Source organism: Sceloporus occidentalis, unplaced genomic scaffold, assembly GCF_023333645.1.
Source record: "Sceloporus occidentalis isolate IW3139 unplaced genomic scaffold, rSceOcc1.0.p SCAF_4, whole genome shotgun sequence".
NCBI classification, from domain to species: Eukaryota; Metazoa; Chordata; class Lepidosauria; order Squamata; family Phrynosomatidae; genus Sceloporus; species Sceloporus occidentalis.
In genome coordinates, this window is record NW_028316984.1 from 186,983,506 (window position 1) to 187,003,156 (window position 19,651).

General features: G+C 40.3%; 1 protein-coding gene across 1 annotated transcript in view; it reads left to right on the forward strand.

Annotated features, from left to right (window-relative positions):
* TRMT61A (tRNA methyltransferase 61A) overlaps positions 1-19,651 on the forward strand; it is a 68,516-nt gene that overhangs the window by 18,872 nt on the left and 29,993 nt on the right. The window contains exon 3 of the mRNA XM_089523617.1: positions 8,428-8,694. Within this exon, the coding sequence (XP_089379743.1) occupies positions 8,428-8,694 (267 nt within the window). The remainder of the gene's footprint in view (positions 1-8,427; positions 8,695-19,651) is intronic.

Here is a 19,651-nt window from a genome sequence, read left to right on the forward strand (position 1 = left end):
TTGAATCCATGGATAAAAAAATCTATGGATAAGAAGGGCTAACTGTACTTTTCTTCCTCCAACCAAAGAAGAACACGAGAAAACAAGTTCTGCGAACTTAGGCAAAGAATAGTTTTGCCAGTTCTTTCCTCTGAAATATAGCCTTCGGCATCTCTGGTATTCATTGGTGGTCTCCTTTCCAAGTACTAACCAGGACTGACCATGCTTAGCTTCCATAATTAGACAGGTTCTGGTGCATTTAGATGATTTAGGTCCTCTGAAGCCACTTGCTGACATAAAAAAGGACATCTACCCTTCGCTGATGAACACTCTTTCTTTGAGGGCCTTTAAACACAGATTTGATGAGCATCTTTCAAGAATGCTTTGGTTGCAGATTCCTGCATGGCAGGGGGTTGGACTACATGGCCCTTGGGATCCCTTCCAACTCTATGATTATATTTTTCTGTCTTCTATCTAATCACTTCTAACCCCAGTTCATGTGGAGGGACCACTGCACTTCATGCTTTTTTTAAAACTTTCTTCTCTCATCTATATCCTTTCTTCTCTCACACCTCCAGAGGTTCTCCTTTCCTGAGAGGGATGCTATGGCCAAGGCCACCAAGTGAGAAAACTGCATGGGTGGAGAAAAACATAGGCCTAGGTGAAGGGCAAAAATGCTCTGTTCCTTTTCTTCAGTCAGTGCCATTCCTTGGGACAGGGATAGTCTCAACCAACTTCCGAAAGGTGAAGAGGAAAACAGAAGCATTATTTACTTTCCTCCTCCTCCCCACTCCGAGAATTTCTGCTCTTGCCTGAGCTACATATTGCTTACTTTTTATATAGACATTTATAGGTCAGTCTCATAAATAAGGCCACTAAAGTTAATAGCTTGCAAAACATTTACTAGCTTGCTGGGGGGTGGGAGAGGTAGGATAGAAAGCTACAACCTTTCTACAGCAGCCCACTGCATTTCTGTGCTGGGTTTGAGGAGGAAGGTTTCCATCTAGCAAAACTGTCTTGGTGTTGTTTTTTAATTATAGGATCAGAGAACTGTCTTAGGCCCTGGGGCCCAACTGGTTGCTCCAAGGCCACTCTCACAGAACAAATTATGTCTGGACATGGGGCTCTGGTCCTTCTCTATCCACATCTGGCCCTTCTTTGGATACCTATTTCCAGTTGCTTCATGCAGATAGAGGAGATGGAGATTTTCCCCAGCAGGGGAGCACATGTGGCAAGGTGAATCTGCATGCATCTCCAGTGAGAACAACATGGAAATGACTGCCACTTGCTAGCCTTTGCAACTGATGGGAATGAACTTAAAGGGGACTTATTCAGATGCTCAAAAAGCCACACTATGTCCATGGATGAGTGCTATTCCTCCCCTGTCTGGGTACAAAGGGGTGCAGAGCACGCTGGCCATTCCCTGCTCACTCATCTGTGGCTAATGCTTATTAAATGCAAGACTATTATAGATTGTTCAGAACACTTCATGTGCATTAGAATCATAGAATTGGAAGAGACCCCAAGGGCCATCCAATCCAACCTCCTTCTGCCATGGAGGAATATGCAACCAAAGCACTGCTAACAGATGGCCACCCAGCCTCTGTTTAAAAATCTTCAAAGAAGGAAACTCCACCACACTCCGAGGGAGTGTGCTCCACTGTTGAACAGCCTTTTCCATCAGGTAGTTATTTCTAATATTTAGGTGGAATCTCTTTTCCTGTAGCTTGAATCCTTTACCCTATGTCTTAGTTAGTCTCTGGAGCAGCAGAAAACAAGCTTGCTCCATCCTCTATATACTTTCAAATACTTAAACATGGTTATCATCATGTCACCTCCTAATCTTCTCTTTTCCAGGCTAAATATACCCAGCTCACTAAGCTGCTCCTCATAAGACATGGTTTTGAGATCTTGGTCATTGTTAAAGCAGTCTTGGAAGTAGTTGAGTTCTCCCATGTGGCAAATAAAGGAAGGGGGACAGAGTGACTCAGAGCTTGGAAGAAATGGCTGGAATCCTTTGGGTATTTTTTTCCCTCTCCTTACAACACTGCATAAAGAGGTGTCCAGTATTTCTTTCTGCAACAATAATTCATCTGCTTCTTCCAGAGTTGCATAAGGAGAGAGCCAATACCTCTTCATGCAACAATGACAGAATCTTCCAGTGTTGTATAATGAGGTCGCCAGTACCTCTTGATGCAATAGTATCATCATCATCATCATCATCAGTCATCATCATCATCTTTATTTATGTCCTGCTTTTTTCCTAAAACTGAAATTCAAGGCAATTTACAGATTAAAATGATTACAATAAAGTTAAGACTATGCAAAAAGTCAACATTAATATAGAATTAAACTATTAACAATAGTAAAACACTTTAAAATGCATCTGAGGAGGTAGGCTCAAGTCTATGAAAGCTACCATGCTACCGACTTCTTTCTTTCAGTTAGTCCCAAAAGTGCTACAAGGTCACTTTTCAGTTAGTCCCAAAAGTGCTACAAGGTCACTTTGCATATTGATTTTCCAGACTAACACAGCTGTGTGTTTGGATTATACTTTAAAATGTGTACTTTAAAAAGATAAAAAGCAGTTTAAAAGAATTCTATTTGATTGATGTACTGAGTATCATTTTTTTTCTTTCCAAAGTTATTCTTAAAAGGGTTTTAATGGCACTTTTAGAGTAGTTTAGAAAGGAATTTTTCAAACTTTATGCCATTCTCTTATTAATCATAAATTCATCCATCTCTCATAATGACAGATCAACGAGTACTGGAACAAGTTACTTCTTGAAATTTTAGAATGAGTAATGATGATGTATTTTTTCAAACACCAAAACAAGCACTATCAACAAATGACATTTAGAAAAGTATCTGTCCAAGCACTGAACAGTAGAGTTGAGCTTGGAACCAGGGACTCACTGGTTCACAGAGTATTATTCCTCTGTCTATCTCTTCCTCCATCTCCACCTCATTGTCTCTGTTGCTTTGGTTTGTGAGATACTAAAATGTAAACTCCTAAGGCCAGAGATCTGTCTTTTCATACTTAGCAAAGTGCTCTGCATGTTGATGGGACAGTATGACAGTGTTCACTCGTATCCTACATCACATACTTAGTTACGAAAAATAAAATAAAATAAAGTGTAATGAAATAACTTCTCCTGCCCTGACCACCCCCCTTCCAACTTACGTTAACAACCAGCAGCTGCATCAAGCAATGGAAGTTTGTCCAGCTGGCAATCCGGGCACAAGAGGATGACATTTCCATCCCCCTTCCATCTGCAAGCAAGACTGCAACAAGAAATTACAACAGAGGTACTGCTTCTGATTAGTGCAGCCTCACTTGCTGGTGGAAAGGGGCTGGCAACCTCATCCTCCTGTGCCATGACTGAACAGATCTCCATTGCTCATTGTGGCTGATGTTTGTTAAGGTACGTTTGGGGGGACATTTATGAAGTTATGGCTCTGTAACTCTGTAACTGCAACAAAGGATGCCAGCTATTATTTTTAAGTACTTATTTTGGAGGTGCCAAACTTGTAAAAAAAAACCTACAAAACTTCTTTGAGCAGGTCCTGGCACCTGTGATAAAAACAAGGAACTTTGAATTAATCTCCTGGTGCGGTCCAAAATGGAGGGATATCATTCTGATTTTTTAGTCCTCATGCAGCCACTCAATTGTACTCAAATAAAATTGGCGCCTGAAGCAAGTCCATAACTGGATAAAAAGGCTTATGTTGAGAGCAAACACAGGACAATATTAAGTTAGCTGATGGACAGACAGAGAAAAAAAGAGAGGCAAACAGGCTGTGGGTAGCACTTGTGCTAAGCCTCATTATCTCCTGTGCTGTTCAGGGAATACTAATTTGTACAAGGTTATGCACTTCAAATGTTTTGTTCTCATAACAACAGGAACATTGGCAAGGACAATAGCAGAAGTTGGAGGCAGGGCTGTTTAAAAAAGATCTGCCCTGCCCCCAGCATCAGTGGCCTAAGTAAAAACACTGTAAGGTGTATTCTGTATTTTCCACAGGTATGGGATAGTATGGAAAAGCTTTAACCATTTCAGTGTCAAGAAATCAGAAGAAGACTAGGACTTGGAAGGGCAGCTATGAAGGAACTAGGCAAGATCCTGGTGTGTAAAGATATATGACTGAATACTAAAATTAGGATTGCCTAAGCCACAATATTTCCCATCACCACATATGGATGTGAGGGCTGGACCATGAAGACAGGAAGAAAAACAACTAATTTATGATGTAGTGCTGTAGAAGACCGCTAAAGATACCGTAGATGGCCAAAAAGACAAACAAATGTGTCTTAGAACAGATGAAGCCTGAATTCTACCTGGAATCCAGGATGACTAAATTGAGGCTGTTGTACTTAGGACACATCATGAAGAGGCATGCCGTACTAAAAGAGGCAATAATGCTAGGAAGAGTGGAGGGAAAGGTTTTCAATTCCAACATAACTTGGAGGTCTCTCATTCATAGGGTTGCCACAAGAAGAAGTTAATTTGACAGCAGTTAACAACAATGGAACAAGATGCATGCATATATGTATGCATAGAGAGCATAAGGGCCACCTAGTCCAACTCTCTGCCATGCAGGAATACACAACACAAGCTCTCCTGAAAGATGGCCATCCAACCTCTGTTTAATGATTTCCAAAAAGGAGAGTCCACCACCCTCCAAGACAATCTATTCCACTGTGTAGAACTGAGATACCATCTCTGAAGCACTCCTTTCCTCATCTGTTTTAATACGTAGCACATGCATTAGTGGGAAATTATCTCCTTGCTGTTTAAGTCTTCTTACCTGCCCAAAGCTTGAGGAACCACAAAAATGAATAGGTACAGGTATTATTTTTTACAGTGCCAACTCTGTGATTGTTTCCTATTTACAACTGCCTTCCACTGATATTATTTGAGAGCTTGGAAAAGTTTTTTTTCCGGACTGCAGCTGAGAACCCCCCTCCCCCCCCCCAGCCAGCATGGCTCCTGACCATAGGGACTGGGGGTGGCATGATACATATAACTTTAAAGTAGACCATGAGGACACAAGTAGTTAAAAAGATTTGCTGTGTCTTGGCTTAGTAATTCAACCCAATAGAGACTGCTGTCAAGAAATCAGAAGACTGAGACTTAGAAGGGTAGCTATGAGGAAACTATGCAAGATCCTGAAGTGAAATGATGTATAATTAGTTACTAAGGTCAGGATTGTTCATGCCATAATATTTTGGATTTTTATGTATGGTTGTGAAAGCTGGACAGTGAAGAAAGCTGATAGGAAGAGAATCAACTAATTTGAAATGCAGAGCTAGGGGAGAATTCTGTGAATGCCATGGATTGCCAAAAAGACAAATTAAATGGACCAAAGAGCAAATCAAGCCTGAATTCATCCTAGAAACCAAGATGACTAAACTGAGACTTTATGTCAGGAAAAGACAAGACTCATTAGAAAAGACAGTAATGCTTGGTAAGGTAGAAGTCAGTAAAAAGATGAAGACTGCATTATAGGTGGATAGACCTAATCAAGAAAGGACTTTCCTGACCAGCAAGGCTATTGATAAGAAACTTGGAGGTTTCTTATTCATAAGGTTGCCATAAGACAAAGTCAACTTGAGTAACCAGAAGTCAGTAACCACAAGGCAGAGAGCTCTTGGAGGCCACTTGAGGAAATGTCTGGACCCCTTCTTATGTTCTTAGCTTGGCCATAATATATTTTCAAGGCACCTTTTTGATGGCATTTTAGCAGATTGCCTCTTGCTGCCATAAAAACCACAAGTGCCTGCCATTAAAATAAAAATTAGAAAGCACCGTCAGATTCCAGGATTGGCAATAAGCAAAAGGTTTGTGATTAATCCCAAAAGCCAGGCAATGAGCCAAAACCAATTTTTATGGGGGTTCCTAGAAAGGAAGAGAAGAACAGCATCTTCCTTGGTGGTTTAGGAAACAGATTTTTAAAAAGACAGATGATTAAAAATGTATCAGAATATTGATTGTGGTGGAAACAGATATATGTATCAAGCTGCTGCCTTTGCTTCTCTTCGCCCCTGGTGTGTTGACACCCCTTTGGTTTGCTCCTGGAGCTGAATGGGAACAGATTCAGAGCAAGGGCGAGTTAATCCTCTGGGAAGCAAGAAAAATCATTACGCTCCCTGGGATGCTAAAAGTCCCTAGTCACGCAACTGTGCCTTCTAGTGAGATTCTTCAACGGATTGAGCTGGTCTCATGAACTGCCACTGCTGTTATCATGCAGAGCGATCGATGCACTCAGCTAGTTGTGTGAAATTACAGAGGCCTTGTTGTTACCCTTTGAAAGCAGAAATGCATTTGGAGCAGGGATACAAGCATAATGAGGAATGGGGAAACCTGTGCTTCATTTTTTCCATATTCATGTTTTTAAAAAACCTCAGATTCTTTGTGTGATGAACATGGGAATACTTGCAGATTTGGGGATGTTTTTCAAGGGCAAATCAAAAAGAAATCCTCTTCCATTTGCACAGACAAAATTCAGTGGATGTAGCTATTACTAGCTTGGAGAGGACTATGGAGGCCATGGGTGGGCAAAGTGTGGCCCATGGACTGCATGTGGCCCACAGGGCTACCTGGGATCCAAACTTTTTTTTTTTTGCAAAAGGAAAAAAACCCATGGTTTTCTTTTCCAAAAAAGAAAAAAGAAAAAGAAAAATTGCCAAAAAATATACTGTATATTATTTTTTGTTCCTCAAATACCATCTAAGAAATGTGAAGCACTTTAGCTATGTTTTAGCCAATATAGACCTTAGAGTGGCCTTATTTTGAAATAGGAAATGAACAAGATTTTTAAATGTTTCTATTGTAAAAGAAAGATAAGGAATTGTGTGCAGCCCTCCAGTGTTTCCTGGAAGCCTTTTGCTCCAGTCTCTGGGGTAGATCCTCTACATTAGGCTGCTACATAGGCATTAAAAATAGAAAAGCCCCCTGGACTCACTAAACACTAATGCTTGAATACACAGCATAAATATGCTGCGATTCAAACCTAGACTTTCAGAGTGAACCACTCAAAGCCCTGTGCTGGGTGGAAGGATCATATCCATTTTTGTTTCTTCCTTGTTTTAATCTCAAATTCATTTGACTCTGAATTATGAAGAAATTATTTGAATGCTGGTAAATTCTTAGCGAAACCAAGCCAAAAAGAAATGTTCATCCAGTTATACTCCCAGGTTCAATGGATGCAGCTTTTCTTGGCATGCAGGGGATGGGGTTGGTTCTTTTTGCTGTATGGTTTTGAAAGATAAGGAATCTGTTACCAAACAACAACAACAGTTAAATAGGGCCAGGTAGAAATAGAGATAAGGCCAGTTAAGAAGAACACTGCTACTTGTCCAGGTTAGTGGTCACCTTGAGGCTTGAATACCAGATCCAGGAAAGGATCTTGGGGGTCAGTGGGCAAGGTGAGAGATAAAAACCCTATAGAGTTGGAACTGCAGGACCAACCTGGATAGGGTTTCTGTCACAGACATAGATTCTATATCAGACTTTCAGAGCCCAATACTCAATTCAAGCCGTTTTGCACAAAACAAGGTTGTTGTTTTTTTTAAATCAACCCAAGATACTTTGGTATTGTTGCTACTGACAAGAAGTAGTCTTTTCTGTCTTGTGCAGAGATGAAAAATCTCTTGGCTGTTAATAGCTGTTGTTTGAGATACCCTTTTTGAAGGACAAAAATAAATAAATTATGAACTTTCTTTACATCCCTAGCAGCCACATCTGCTAGCATGATTCAGACCACAAAAGGCTGCAGTTTTCGGAATCTGTCACCCTCCATGGCATAATTCCTATTCTTAATTTTGATAGTAGAAACACTTGCCAGTGGCCCAGAGATCTACCAATACTTTCCTACTCCTGTGTGGATCAGATGTAGCTGTCAGGAGCTGCTTTATGTACTTTGTGTTGCATGATTTTTAATGGTCTTAATGTTGTTGATGGGTACACAATACTGAGGGGAAATGATGGGACATTTATTGGGGTGTTCATGGCTAGAGATGGTCAATCGCATTCTTTTGCAGTGAACTAGCAAAAGGAAAGGAATAGCGCTCAGCTTAAAAATACCCAAGGTCATTTTCCTGGGAATGCAGGAAGAAAAAAAATAAAGGAAGTGGATGGTGTGAGAATAGAAAAGGAAAAAATTCTGTTTTCGTAAGGAATGAGAAAGTAGCCTGCCAAACATTTGAAATTGTGTGTGCTTTCATTATGCTTTGCTAATGTTTGCTGTTTACTTCTGTCAACAAGTGTCTCTGGTGCACATATATAGTTATTGAATAAAGGATTGCTGGAGCTTGGATTTCTGAAATAAGGGAGTTAGACTATACAGTAGCTGCCAATGCACCTTCCTTCAATTACATCAATGCATATGCACCCACAGAAGTCTTTTTTTCCTCTTAGTAACTGCCCCCTCCTAATTTCTTTCTAGGTACTGGAAGTGGTTCCCTGTCCCATGCAATCATCAGGACAATTGCTCCAACAGGGCATCTGTATACAGTGGAGTTCCACCAGCAGAGAGCTGAGAAGGCCATAGAGGAGTTTCGAGAACACAAGGTGGACCACTTGGTGACCGTAAAGAACCAAGATGTCTGCAAAAATGGGTTTGGTGTCACCAATGTGGCTGATGCAGTGTTCCTGGACATTCCATCACCATGGGAAGCTATCGGCCATGCCAAATCAGCTCTAAAGCATGAAGGTATGTGAGCTGCTTCCTGACTGAGCTGTCTTATTTGGCCAAGATGGTTGAGGATGATGGGGATTGTAGTCTAACATCTCTGAAGGGCACCAGATACAGAATGGCTGGCTTAGGCTCTTAGGTGTTTTCAGTACCAAAACAAGCTCCCCAAATTCTTCCATTTGAAGAGTTTTCAACTATAGGATCTAAGGGCTAAACCAGTTGCTAGTCCCAACTAAAGTAGATCAATTGAATCAATGGGATATGCATAAATGTTGACTTTAGCATTTGACTCAATGAGTCTGCTTTACCTGGGGCTAACGATTAAATTTTGATCTGTGTAGAATGATTATTTACCCTACTTTACACTGAATGAGCACACTTTAAAACAAGATCCATGACTGAAAATTGATGTAAATATGGAATCTGATTTAGGAATGTTGGAATTCTAGCAAAGATTAGGTTGACCAGAAGTGGAGAGAAGTTAGGGAAGTGTTTGTGATAGGGGCAGCCATCAGTCTTAGAGCTGGGTAAGATAAGTTGGCAGTACATGGCATGACCTGGTATTTGTTTACTATATTTTTTCTCCAGTGGTATATATGATCCTCTCCCTGCCTGTTTTAGCCTCACAGTGACCCTATGAGATAAGTTAAGCTGAGAGAGGTAAGCGGCCCAAGGCAGATCAAGAGTGTTGCGGCTGAGTAAAGATTTGACCCTGAGTCACCTTGGTCCTAGGCTAACACGCTAACCACTTCATCCGACTGGCTACTGCGAAGGTCTGTAGGATGAAGGGAGAGTGCATAGAATCATAGAGTTGGAATAGACCAAAAGGGCCATCCAGTCCAAGCCCCTGCCATGTAGGAAAATCTCAGTTAAAGCATACCCCGACAGATGGCCATATATGAGCACATGGAAGGCAAAGTGCCCAAATCCCGTGGATAAACAGGGTTTAGATCCTGGAAATATCCCGCAAAAGTGGGATTGTTTTGAGACACATCGGGCTAGTTAAGCATTAACCCGACATTAACCCATGCAGAAAGTGGGCCACTTTTCGAAAAGTCCGAAAGTAAAAAGTGGACAATTTTGCCCACTTTCTGCATGAGTTAATGTCGGGCTAATGCTCAGTTAGCCCAATGTCATCTGAAAACAATGTCGCTTGCAGCGGGATATTCCTGGATTTAAATCCTGTTTAGCCACAGGATTTTGGTGCTTCCTTCCCATGTCTTAAGGTCCAACAGCAAGCCCAAGTTCTGTAGATCACATTCCAGCTTTATACTTTTAATATATGAACTAGACATGATTTGGCTCCTATATCCCACCTTATCCTGTTACCATCCAGTGTATCTTAGAGAAATAACTTTTTTATGGTGAAAAGCTTCTATCTTCCCATGGCTTGAATGTGTATAAAGTGTATATGAAACGTACTGTAAATGAATTTCATGTTTAAACTTGGGTTTCATCTCCTATGTACAGTGGATCCTTGGTATCTGCTGAGGTTTCGTTCAGAACCCCTGTGAATACAAAAATCTCTGAATGCACAGATCTCATTAAATACAGTGGCATAGTGAAATGGTGTCCCTAATATAAAATAGTAAAATCAAGGTTTGCTGATTAAAATTTGTATAATTTTTCAATATTTTTGAGCTGTGTATAGTTGAATCTGCCGATAAAAAAATCTGTGGATATGGAGGAATATATACAAAGATTAAAAAAAAAACAGCATCAAAACATTTCTGGTCCCAAGCATTTCAGATAAGAAAGACTCAACCTGTATAATTCTACTGAATCCCATCTTCACCATTTAATATTTTGCTACAAATTCTCCTGTTATTTTCATTCTTTTATTAGTAAACACTAGTATTTTCCTCTCTTATATTAAAAGAAAATGAGTAGTCTCCAAATTAAACAATGAATATGAAATCTGTTGTTTGCAAACTACATACCCTTTTTTCTTCAAGATGTCTAGAGCAATGCTTTCCTCCCAGCAACCAAAAAGAAATTGCAGACAGAAAAAATGAAGAAAGGGTGGGCCTTTCTCACTTTACATAATATTTTTGTTTAGACTAAGCATTGAGCTCAAACATGGTGAGAAAGCCAGCATTATGTAGTGGTTGGCTAGTAGCTTCAAACCCTGGTTAGTGTTGGCTAGTAGCTTCAAACCCTGGTATGTTAGCATATCAGGGTTTGAATCTCTGCTTGAAAACCCACTGGGTGACCTGGGGCAAGTCACACCCTCTCAGCCTCAGACAAAGACAATGGCAAGCTCCCTCTGACCAAGTCTCGCTGAGAAAACCCTGTGATAGGTTTGCCATAGAGACACCCACCATAAGTTGGAAATTACTTGAAGGCACACAATAGGAGCAAAACACCAAGCCTCCTCATTCTTTTCCCTTTTGTGCTTGTGTGGGCATCCATGAGAGAAAATGCTTGCTTCTTTGAGTAGGTGTACTTGGCTCTTATGATCTATGTCCATGTATGTGGACTGATGTAAAAGTCAGCCTAAAGGATTGTATACTTTGGTGTGACTCATGGACTCATTTACACAATCAGCCAGTGCATACATTTCATAGTAATATTTTGCTTCCCTTTGCTTAAAGGGCTTAGAACTGCCCAGTATCTTTCTTGCTGATAATAAATTGGAAGGTGATGTAATTCACTTAAGCTATAAAGAGAATCCAAACCCAGTAGATCAAAGATCATGAGGCAACTGTTGTTCTTCCTCCTACTCAATGGAATATATTTAAATGTTTTAGAGATATTTTGAAGTTTAAATATTCTTCTATAATCCTTATAAATCCAGAATGGATTTATGCTGGTTTTCATGCCGTTGAAGCCGGTGATTGATTGACCATTCATTTGCTGGTTTTTGCGGAGTGTTCAGTTGTGTCCCTCTATTGTACAGCTAGAAGCAATACCATTTGTTATCATCAATATAGATGTCAGTTTTACATGGGCAGTAAGTTTGTTGGCATAGAAAATGTTTCTCATTTATGCTTGTCTAGCTTTACAAAGTACTAGCAATTTGCTCTTTTTTGTTTAGTTATTTTGGAATAAATGAAAGTTGCACTTACAAGAGAGATGGTGTAGTTGCCATTGCATGTGTGCTTGCCCAGGATTAAATCCCATTGATCTCAATGGAAAGTTCTTCTCAGCAGGCATGTGCTTTACAGACTGAAATACAGACCAGGATGTCCCCAGTTCTGATCTGGTCTGGTGATTTTGGTAAGTCCTTCTCTCTCAGCCTGAGTGTTTAAATCTAAGCACAGGCAAATACTACTACTACCACTTATAAGGGTTGTGACTTTAAACAATACACATTTCAATTTATTTAAGTTAAATTAATTTATAAATTTTGGCTCTAAATGTGACCTAGAGGTAACTTTCAAAAATAAAATGTTGAAAACACTATACATTTCATGCAGTTGGCATGAGTTGGCAGGTAACTTGAAGATGCGCACGTGCACACAGAGACATATACAATTACATAGAGTAATGGTTTGAGTGCTGAACTAGGACTTTGGGAGACCAAGATTCAAATTCTCATTTGGCCATGAATGAACTTGGGCAAGACATTCTCTCTACAGTTTGGATGCAGCCACCAAAAAGGCCCTGTCCCACCTCTATACTGTTTGCACTTACCTTGATGGTAAAATGCAAAGCAGGGCCTTAATAGATTACCTCATTCAATGGGTAATTTCATTCAGGAAGGGTCATGCAAAAGACTTGGATACTTGAAAGCACCAGTCAAATGCTGAGTGTTGTTGTTGATCTTTTTATATATAAGTGGTTCACAGGGCAAATGTCATGCAGATGATTATTTTTTTAAAAAACCACATTATTTTAAATCTGCTTCCATCCTTAGTATAGGGAGTGAAGCTTTTGTATGTCTCAAAGCTGTTACCTTTAAGCTGCGTGGCTCTTGCATTCAAACGCGAGGCCTGTTGCTAAGATTTCTTAAGATTTTAAGATTGAGAGAGAGAGGGGAAAAAAGAGAGCTTCAAGGTCTGCAGCCTACAAAGGAGAAAAACAAGCTTCTCCCACTGTTTTTCTTTGATTGCCACTGTAGTTGGCATGTGCAGAATATAAAAAAGCTCTTGAACTTCTGTCAGGCATATTCTAACTGAACTGTGAGTGTGTGGGAAGACGTAGTAACATAGCTTGACGAAAGTAAATGCTCTCTGACATTTTGTTGGGAGGGGGTGTACATGTGTGTAATAGATTTAATCTTTGTTAAAAAAAAAGGAAAGAAATCTGTCCTGATAATGACTCCAGAGGCTGAATGAAATAAGGTGAACCATCTCTTCTTGACATGTAACTTTAGTCAAGAGCAATGCATACAAGGGTTTGAGAACTTCTGTCCCTGTTAGTTTTCACTGAGCTGTATTTCCATCATCTCTGTTGGAAGGCCATGCTATTGCTGATAGGAGTTTGGATCCAGCAACAGTGAAGAAATCTGGCAGGAAGAAAATCAACTCATTTGAAATGTGGTGCTGGGGAAGACTTATATGGATAGCATGGACTGCTAAAATGATAAATCTTAGTGCAAATCAAGCCTGAACTCTTACTAGAAGTAAAGATGACTAAATTTAGGTGATCATATTTTGGACACTTTATGAGATGAGATGACTCATCATGAGATGAGATGAGATCGGAGAAGATTGAAATGCTTGGTAAAGCAGAAGGCAGTAGGAAAAGAGGAAGACTGCATTGCAGGTGGATGAATTCAATTGAGGAAACCACGCTCCTGAGTTTGCAAGTCTTGGGTAGGACAGTTGATGACTGAGGCTTTTGGAAGTGGACTCATTCATAGGGTCACCGTAGTTCAAAGTCATCTTAACATCAAATAACAAGAGCAACATATGGAAAGACTTCTCTTCCTCATCTGTACACTAAGTGCTGGATACATAGCCATTGATAAGAGCAACATCCAATGCAACATGATTAGCATGTATGAATGTTTAGACATAACACCACTGGTAGATCATTCACATATGCTGTCACCTCATACGTCATGGATTGGATCCAGAATATCTGTGAATGGAAGAAAAATAGCCCCTTGTGCTGCTCTTCAAAAAGGTTGTCCACCAAGACATTGTGCAACAGGTTGCAAAAAAGATAGCACATGAGGTTGGTCAACATCATCTTTTTTTCACTTTCTAGGATAAGATCCCACTTAATTGGGATGGGAACCACTTGAGTAGAGGATGCCTTTTGTCAGTGGAAGGCAGGGCTCTGTTGGATGGATCCTTTACAGTGTTTTTCAGAGCAATTCTGTTATGCAACTGTCTTAATGAGGTTGAGTCTCCTTTATCAAAAACGCTCAGGGCCAGAAATGTTTGGGATTTCGGAGTTTTGTGATTTTGGAATATTTGCATATACATATTGAGATATCTTGGAGTTGGGATTCAAGTCTAAACTTGAAATTCATTTATATTTCATATATAACTTATACACACAGCCTGAAGGTAATTTTATGCACAGTATTTTTAATAATTATTCACATGAAAGTTTGTGTACATCAGAAAGCAAAAATGTCATTATCTCAGCCACCCATGTGGACAATTTTGAATTTTGGAATATTTCAGATTTTGGAATTCCAGATAAGAGAAATCAAGTGATACAGATATGTCATTTCCTCTCTCGGAGAACAGACTTAATTGTACCATATCAAACTGTGGGTGCTGATTTAGCATAATCTACTACTGAAGGATGACCCAGTGTGGCGTGATGAACTAGTGTGGTAGTTCACACTGGTGTAGTGGTTTGAGAGCTGACAAGGACTCTTGTGAGACAAGGATTCAACTCCCCCTCAGCCACAAAAGCCCACTGGGTGACCATGGATAAGTCATTCTCTCTCAGCCTCAGAGGAAAACAGTGGTAAACAAACCCCGATAAATCTTGCCAAGAAAACTCCATTATTACTGGAAACTGTCCTTATAACTGGAAACAATTTGAAGGCGCACAGCAACATAGCAGACTATCAAAGGCTCCTAATATGAGTCATATTTTTATAAAGCATTGCTTCATGCTTATCAGACTCTTATGCAATCTTGTACTCCATTTCCTGGAAGCACATCCCTCCTTGGATTGAGTAGAGCCTACATCTAAGCAGTCATGTAAAGGATTGTGCTGCAAACGAAACTGAATTCCTATAATGTTTTCATGGTGAATGTCTTTAGGAGTCCTTGTTTGCAGTTGCTGCTGTTCTCACAGAAAGGCTTATGCCTTGCTTTGCCCCATGAGCTGGAACGAGATTTGCAAGTGACATTGATCTTTTTAATTGAAATAATTTGGGCAGAAAGTAATGCTACAAAAATTCTGGAGCTGGGGAAGAGCATTCCCATAGTCCCAAGGGTGCTTAAGCATTGGATCTGTTAATGCTCTGGCTCAAGTGAAATGGCCTATTTTTCTAGTTAAGCTTTCATAAAATGTGTGTTTCATATTCTGTTGAAGAGCTGGGCTGCTGTGGTGAGTCCAGGGCACACTTTTCAGTCTCAGGAACCCCCTGAAAGTCTCACAGAATGCCAGAGTTACAAAAGAAAAACAACTGGAAGGTGAGAGGTCCATCTGAAAAATAGGAGTTTATGAATTAAACAGGGAAGGGAGAGAGAGCGTATTACCTTCAAGTCACTTGTCGGCTTAGGGTGATCCCATGAATTTCATAGGGTTTTCTTAGGTGAGGAATACTCAAGAAATGGCTTGCCATTTCTTTGCTCTGAAATACATATAGCCCATAGGACCTGGTATTCCTTGGTTGTCTCCAATCCAAGTACTAAACAGCCCTGCCCATGCTAAAATTACAAGATCAGATGAAATCTGGTGCCTTCAAGGTATATGTTGTTGCTGTGTGTCTTCAAGCCATTTCCAACTTATGGAGACCCTAAAGTGACCCTATCACGAGGTTTTCATGACAGTGGTAGAATCAGTGGGATTGGCATTACCCAGTGCAGTAATTCATGGTGTCACACTCCCATTGACTTCCTCCCATACCACACCACACAGAATCCTTAGTCATGGTTTTTGTACTAATGTTACTCATAAATTGTAACTCCTGTATATCGCTGAATGTCATGGCAATAATTGTGATATAAACAACTAGCAAAATTAAAATAACTTTAAATTGCAATATCATTGGCACAGCCTAAATGTATTTATATGTACATAGTTTCATGTGGTTAAAGTGAAAATTTGGTAAGATGTGATGTTTTTAAAGAAAATTTTAAAAGAAATAATTTATTTCTTAATTTAATTTTAAAAAATTCACTCACACACTATCTCTTTCATTGTGCTCCAGTGTTTTAAAGGAACACAGGCCAATGCCACAGCCTTTCTGCCAAAAGACAGAATTTTGGGGTATCACTGTGTCACTCCCTGTTTAGGATGTCATCTGGTACAGCCTGCACCCCCATAGTGACACCCCTACCTGGCAAGATTTAATCACAAGTAGTTTGCCATGGCCTTCCTGCCTGGTTGAGAGAGTGTGACATGCCCAAGTCTACCCAGTGGGCTTCCATGGTGGAGCAAAGATCTAAACCCTGGTCTCCTGGAATCCTAGCCCAACACTCAAACCACTGCACTATGATGGCTTAGTCAGCGTGGGAGAATCTACAGCCTATTTAAAGTTGAATTACTTCTCCTCGAATCTTCCTGGAGAGGCATCTCTCTTTTTCTCTCTCTGCTAGAAAAAAGACTGTCTGGAATATCTAAAAAGCTCAGGAAGGTCTTGGGAAAGCTCAGGAAAGCCCTCTTGCTTTTTGCTAATTTCTGAAGTAATAGGCATCTCATCATTTAATGAGATGTAACTCCCAGCCTTTATTTCTTCATGATAGGTTGAGGGCGCTGGGATTTGGATTTGCCACCTTCAGGCAAAAGATACTGTTGATAGGAAGGTGTTACCAATGCCTTTCAGAAGCCATAAATACACTGAAGGTGAAACTACACGGAATGTTAAATGTCTGATTGCACTTATCATGTGTGCTTGTCTATTAATTTTTCTTTGTTTTGTAATGGCAAATTGCAAAACCTCCTGTTTAGGATGAAGACCACAATGTGCATAGAAAGAAAGGAATACTTTTTTTGTTGTAGTGCCAATTAAAATCTCTCCTCAACCGCTAACCAGGTGCTGTTGAAAATGGGGGCAAAGCTACTGTATAACAGCATTCCCTGTTAGTAATATTCTGTGTTTTGTACAGTACAATACACATACATGTACACACACAATGGAAACGAATTAACTGAATGTTTAAGTCTGACGTAATAACTCTGAATACTGTTGTATTTGTATGTATCTTGCAATTTTAACCTGCACCGGTCCAAGAGCTAATGCATTAAAGTAAATGTTATTCTTTTATGTTCTTTAACAATAGTCAGTCGCAGTTTTGTTCCTGGACCAAATGACAGCTGGAGGATAAAGATATTATTTTCTTTTGTCACTCTTATGCAGTGGGGAAAGTCTCTCTCAAAATCATGATCAGGAGCAAGTGCACACGCTCCTGCCCCATGTCTTCCGTTTTAAAAAAAGAATAGGTTGGAGAAGTTATTGTTTAGGACTACAACACCCAGAATCCCCTAGCCAGTATTGATGGCCAGGGGGGGGGGCTGCATTACTTATTAAGAATATAAGAAGAGCCCTTGATCAGAGCAGAGGCCAACCAAGCTTGTCCCATCCCCCTTAGGTACTGATTTTAGAAACCTAAAGGGAAAAGAGGGGAGGAATAAATTGGCTCAAAATTGTCATGATCAAAGTGGGGCTTGTAGATTTCATAAAGAGTCCCCCTCCCTCCACCACCTGTTTTCCCATTAGGCAAAGGGAGGTGGCTTTCTCAGGCAGTAGGTGCTGGAGGTCAGGGTATCGGTGGAAGGGTTGGTGGACCCTCTGTATCTGCAGCTAGCTTGCTGCCACCACTAGCCCATTGCTAGTACTGATGCATGATTCAGTTGTTGTTCCAGTCGGCTGTTGTACATGGAACGTAGCGAATATTGCTCATTGTCTCAGGCCAGCTCTGCCCTACCTTACTTGTACCCTATAATTTAAAGACTGGTGGTGGGTTGGGTGTATTTGGATGTCTTAAGAGCAAGACCCCTTTCACACAACAGAATTCACACTTTGATTCCACTTTAGCTGCCTTGACTGCATCCTACTAATGAGGCAGTGATGTTGACTTGAGTCAGCTGACTTGGACTCAAGTCATTTCAGTGACTTGGCAATAAATGATGCACTTACTTGATTCAAGACTTGAATGTTTTTAGCAACTAACTTGTTGGTCTAACATCCAGAAACAGCAAATGTTTTAGGCTACGGGCTTTAGGTATGGGTCGAGGTCTACTCAGCAGCCTGTCCCCATTGCACATCAGAGAGTTCAAATCTCAGCTGGGCGATGTAAACCCGCTGGGTGATCTTAGGCAAGTCACGCTCTCTCAGACTCAGGCAATGGCAACCCCTTCCCCTAAAAACCTTGTCTAGAAAACCCTTAGAGTTGCTCTAAGTTGGGAATGACTTGAAGGCACACAATAACAACAACAAATTAAAGTTGTTAGTGTTCTTAATCCTCTAAAATATTTGGAAATTAATCGGAGCTCCCCACCAGTGGGAGTGTGTCAATCATCTGTGAAAGTCACAAGATTGATCTCACCCTGTGATCCTGTGAGGCATTCAATTGCCCACATATTGGGTGATCACATCCCAAAGAAGGAGCTCTCTCACTTCTAGGAGCAAGTGTGGAAGCCACTTTGCAGCAACTTTCCTCTTGCGTAGTGGACCGACAATAAATTCATGCAGTGCAGTATGTCCTTCATTCCGATGTTCCGGCCCAGTGGCTATAATGCTGATCTTATTTCTCAGATGAGCAAACTGTACTGAACTGAATTAGTCTAGGCTGAATATTTCAGTAGATCTAGGTAAGCATGTCCATGGCTCCATCTTTTCTGGTGGTTCTCCAGGGGAGGAAAAGCCCACCATTTGTCAGGGACTTTGAGACACTCGACACGAGACTAAGCAGTGTGTTTCATAATAAGGGCTGACTATGAAATACAGTGAGTCCTTGGTATCCTCTGGGATCTGGTCCCAGGACCCCCATGGATACCAAAATCCATGGATGCTCAAGCCCCATTATATACAATGGGGTAGTAAAATGGTGTCTCTTATATTAAATGGCAAAATCAAGGTTTGCTTTTTGGAATTTATATATTTTAAATATACTGTATTCTCAAGTCATGGATGCTTGAATCCATGGATTAAAAAAATCCGTGGCTACGGAGAGCTGACTGTATATTATGGGGTACAAGCTCAAGTTGCTTTTGGCATGATTTCATCTGCATAGCATTTTTGTATAGACCTAAAGGATGCCAAGTGCAGCTGGAAAACATTTTGCATTTATTTTGCATGGCCAAATTAGACAAGTCCCCATTTGTGCAATTAAAAATGGCTCAGGTGGCTTTAAAACCCCAAAAAACAAACAGACACATCTTGTTCCCCCTTCCTCCATCAATCACTAACTTGGATTGGATTAAGGGAATAAAGCAGGAGTGATTCAGGCTGGCAAACCAGGTCCCCAGCCACTGAAACGATTCCAATCCCCACAAGCCTAATGATGTTCTGGGCATATCTGAAAAATAAGTAATGTAATAAACAAATAAATACAGGTATACCTCAGTTAACAAAGTAGATGTGTTCTTGGGCACTGCTTCTTTACCAGAATATTTGGCACCACTGTTACAAATAACGGTAAGAATAGGGATAATTTCCTGTACCATGAACAAGTTCAACGTGTTTCAGAAACCTTTTATTCAAAACTAACAATATGCACATGTGAAGTTATATGCACACATGAAGTGAAACTACCAGGTCAGGTAAGGCTTGTGTGATTTAACAAAAAAATAAAATATTTTTAAAAATCTAGAGGCTAATTGAAAGCTTTGTCCAAAATGCATCCAGGGATAATTTTCTTTCTTTTCTTTTTTTTTCACCAGCCTCCCCCTT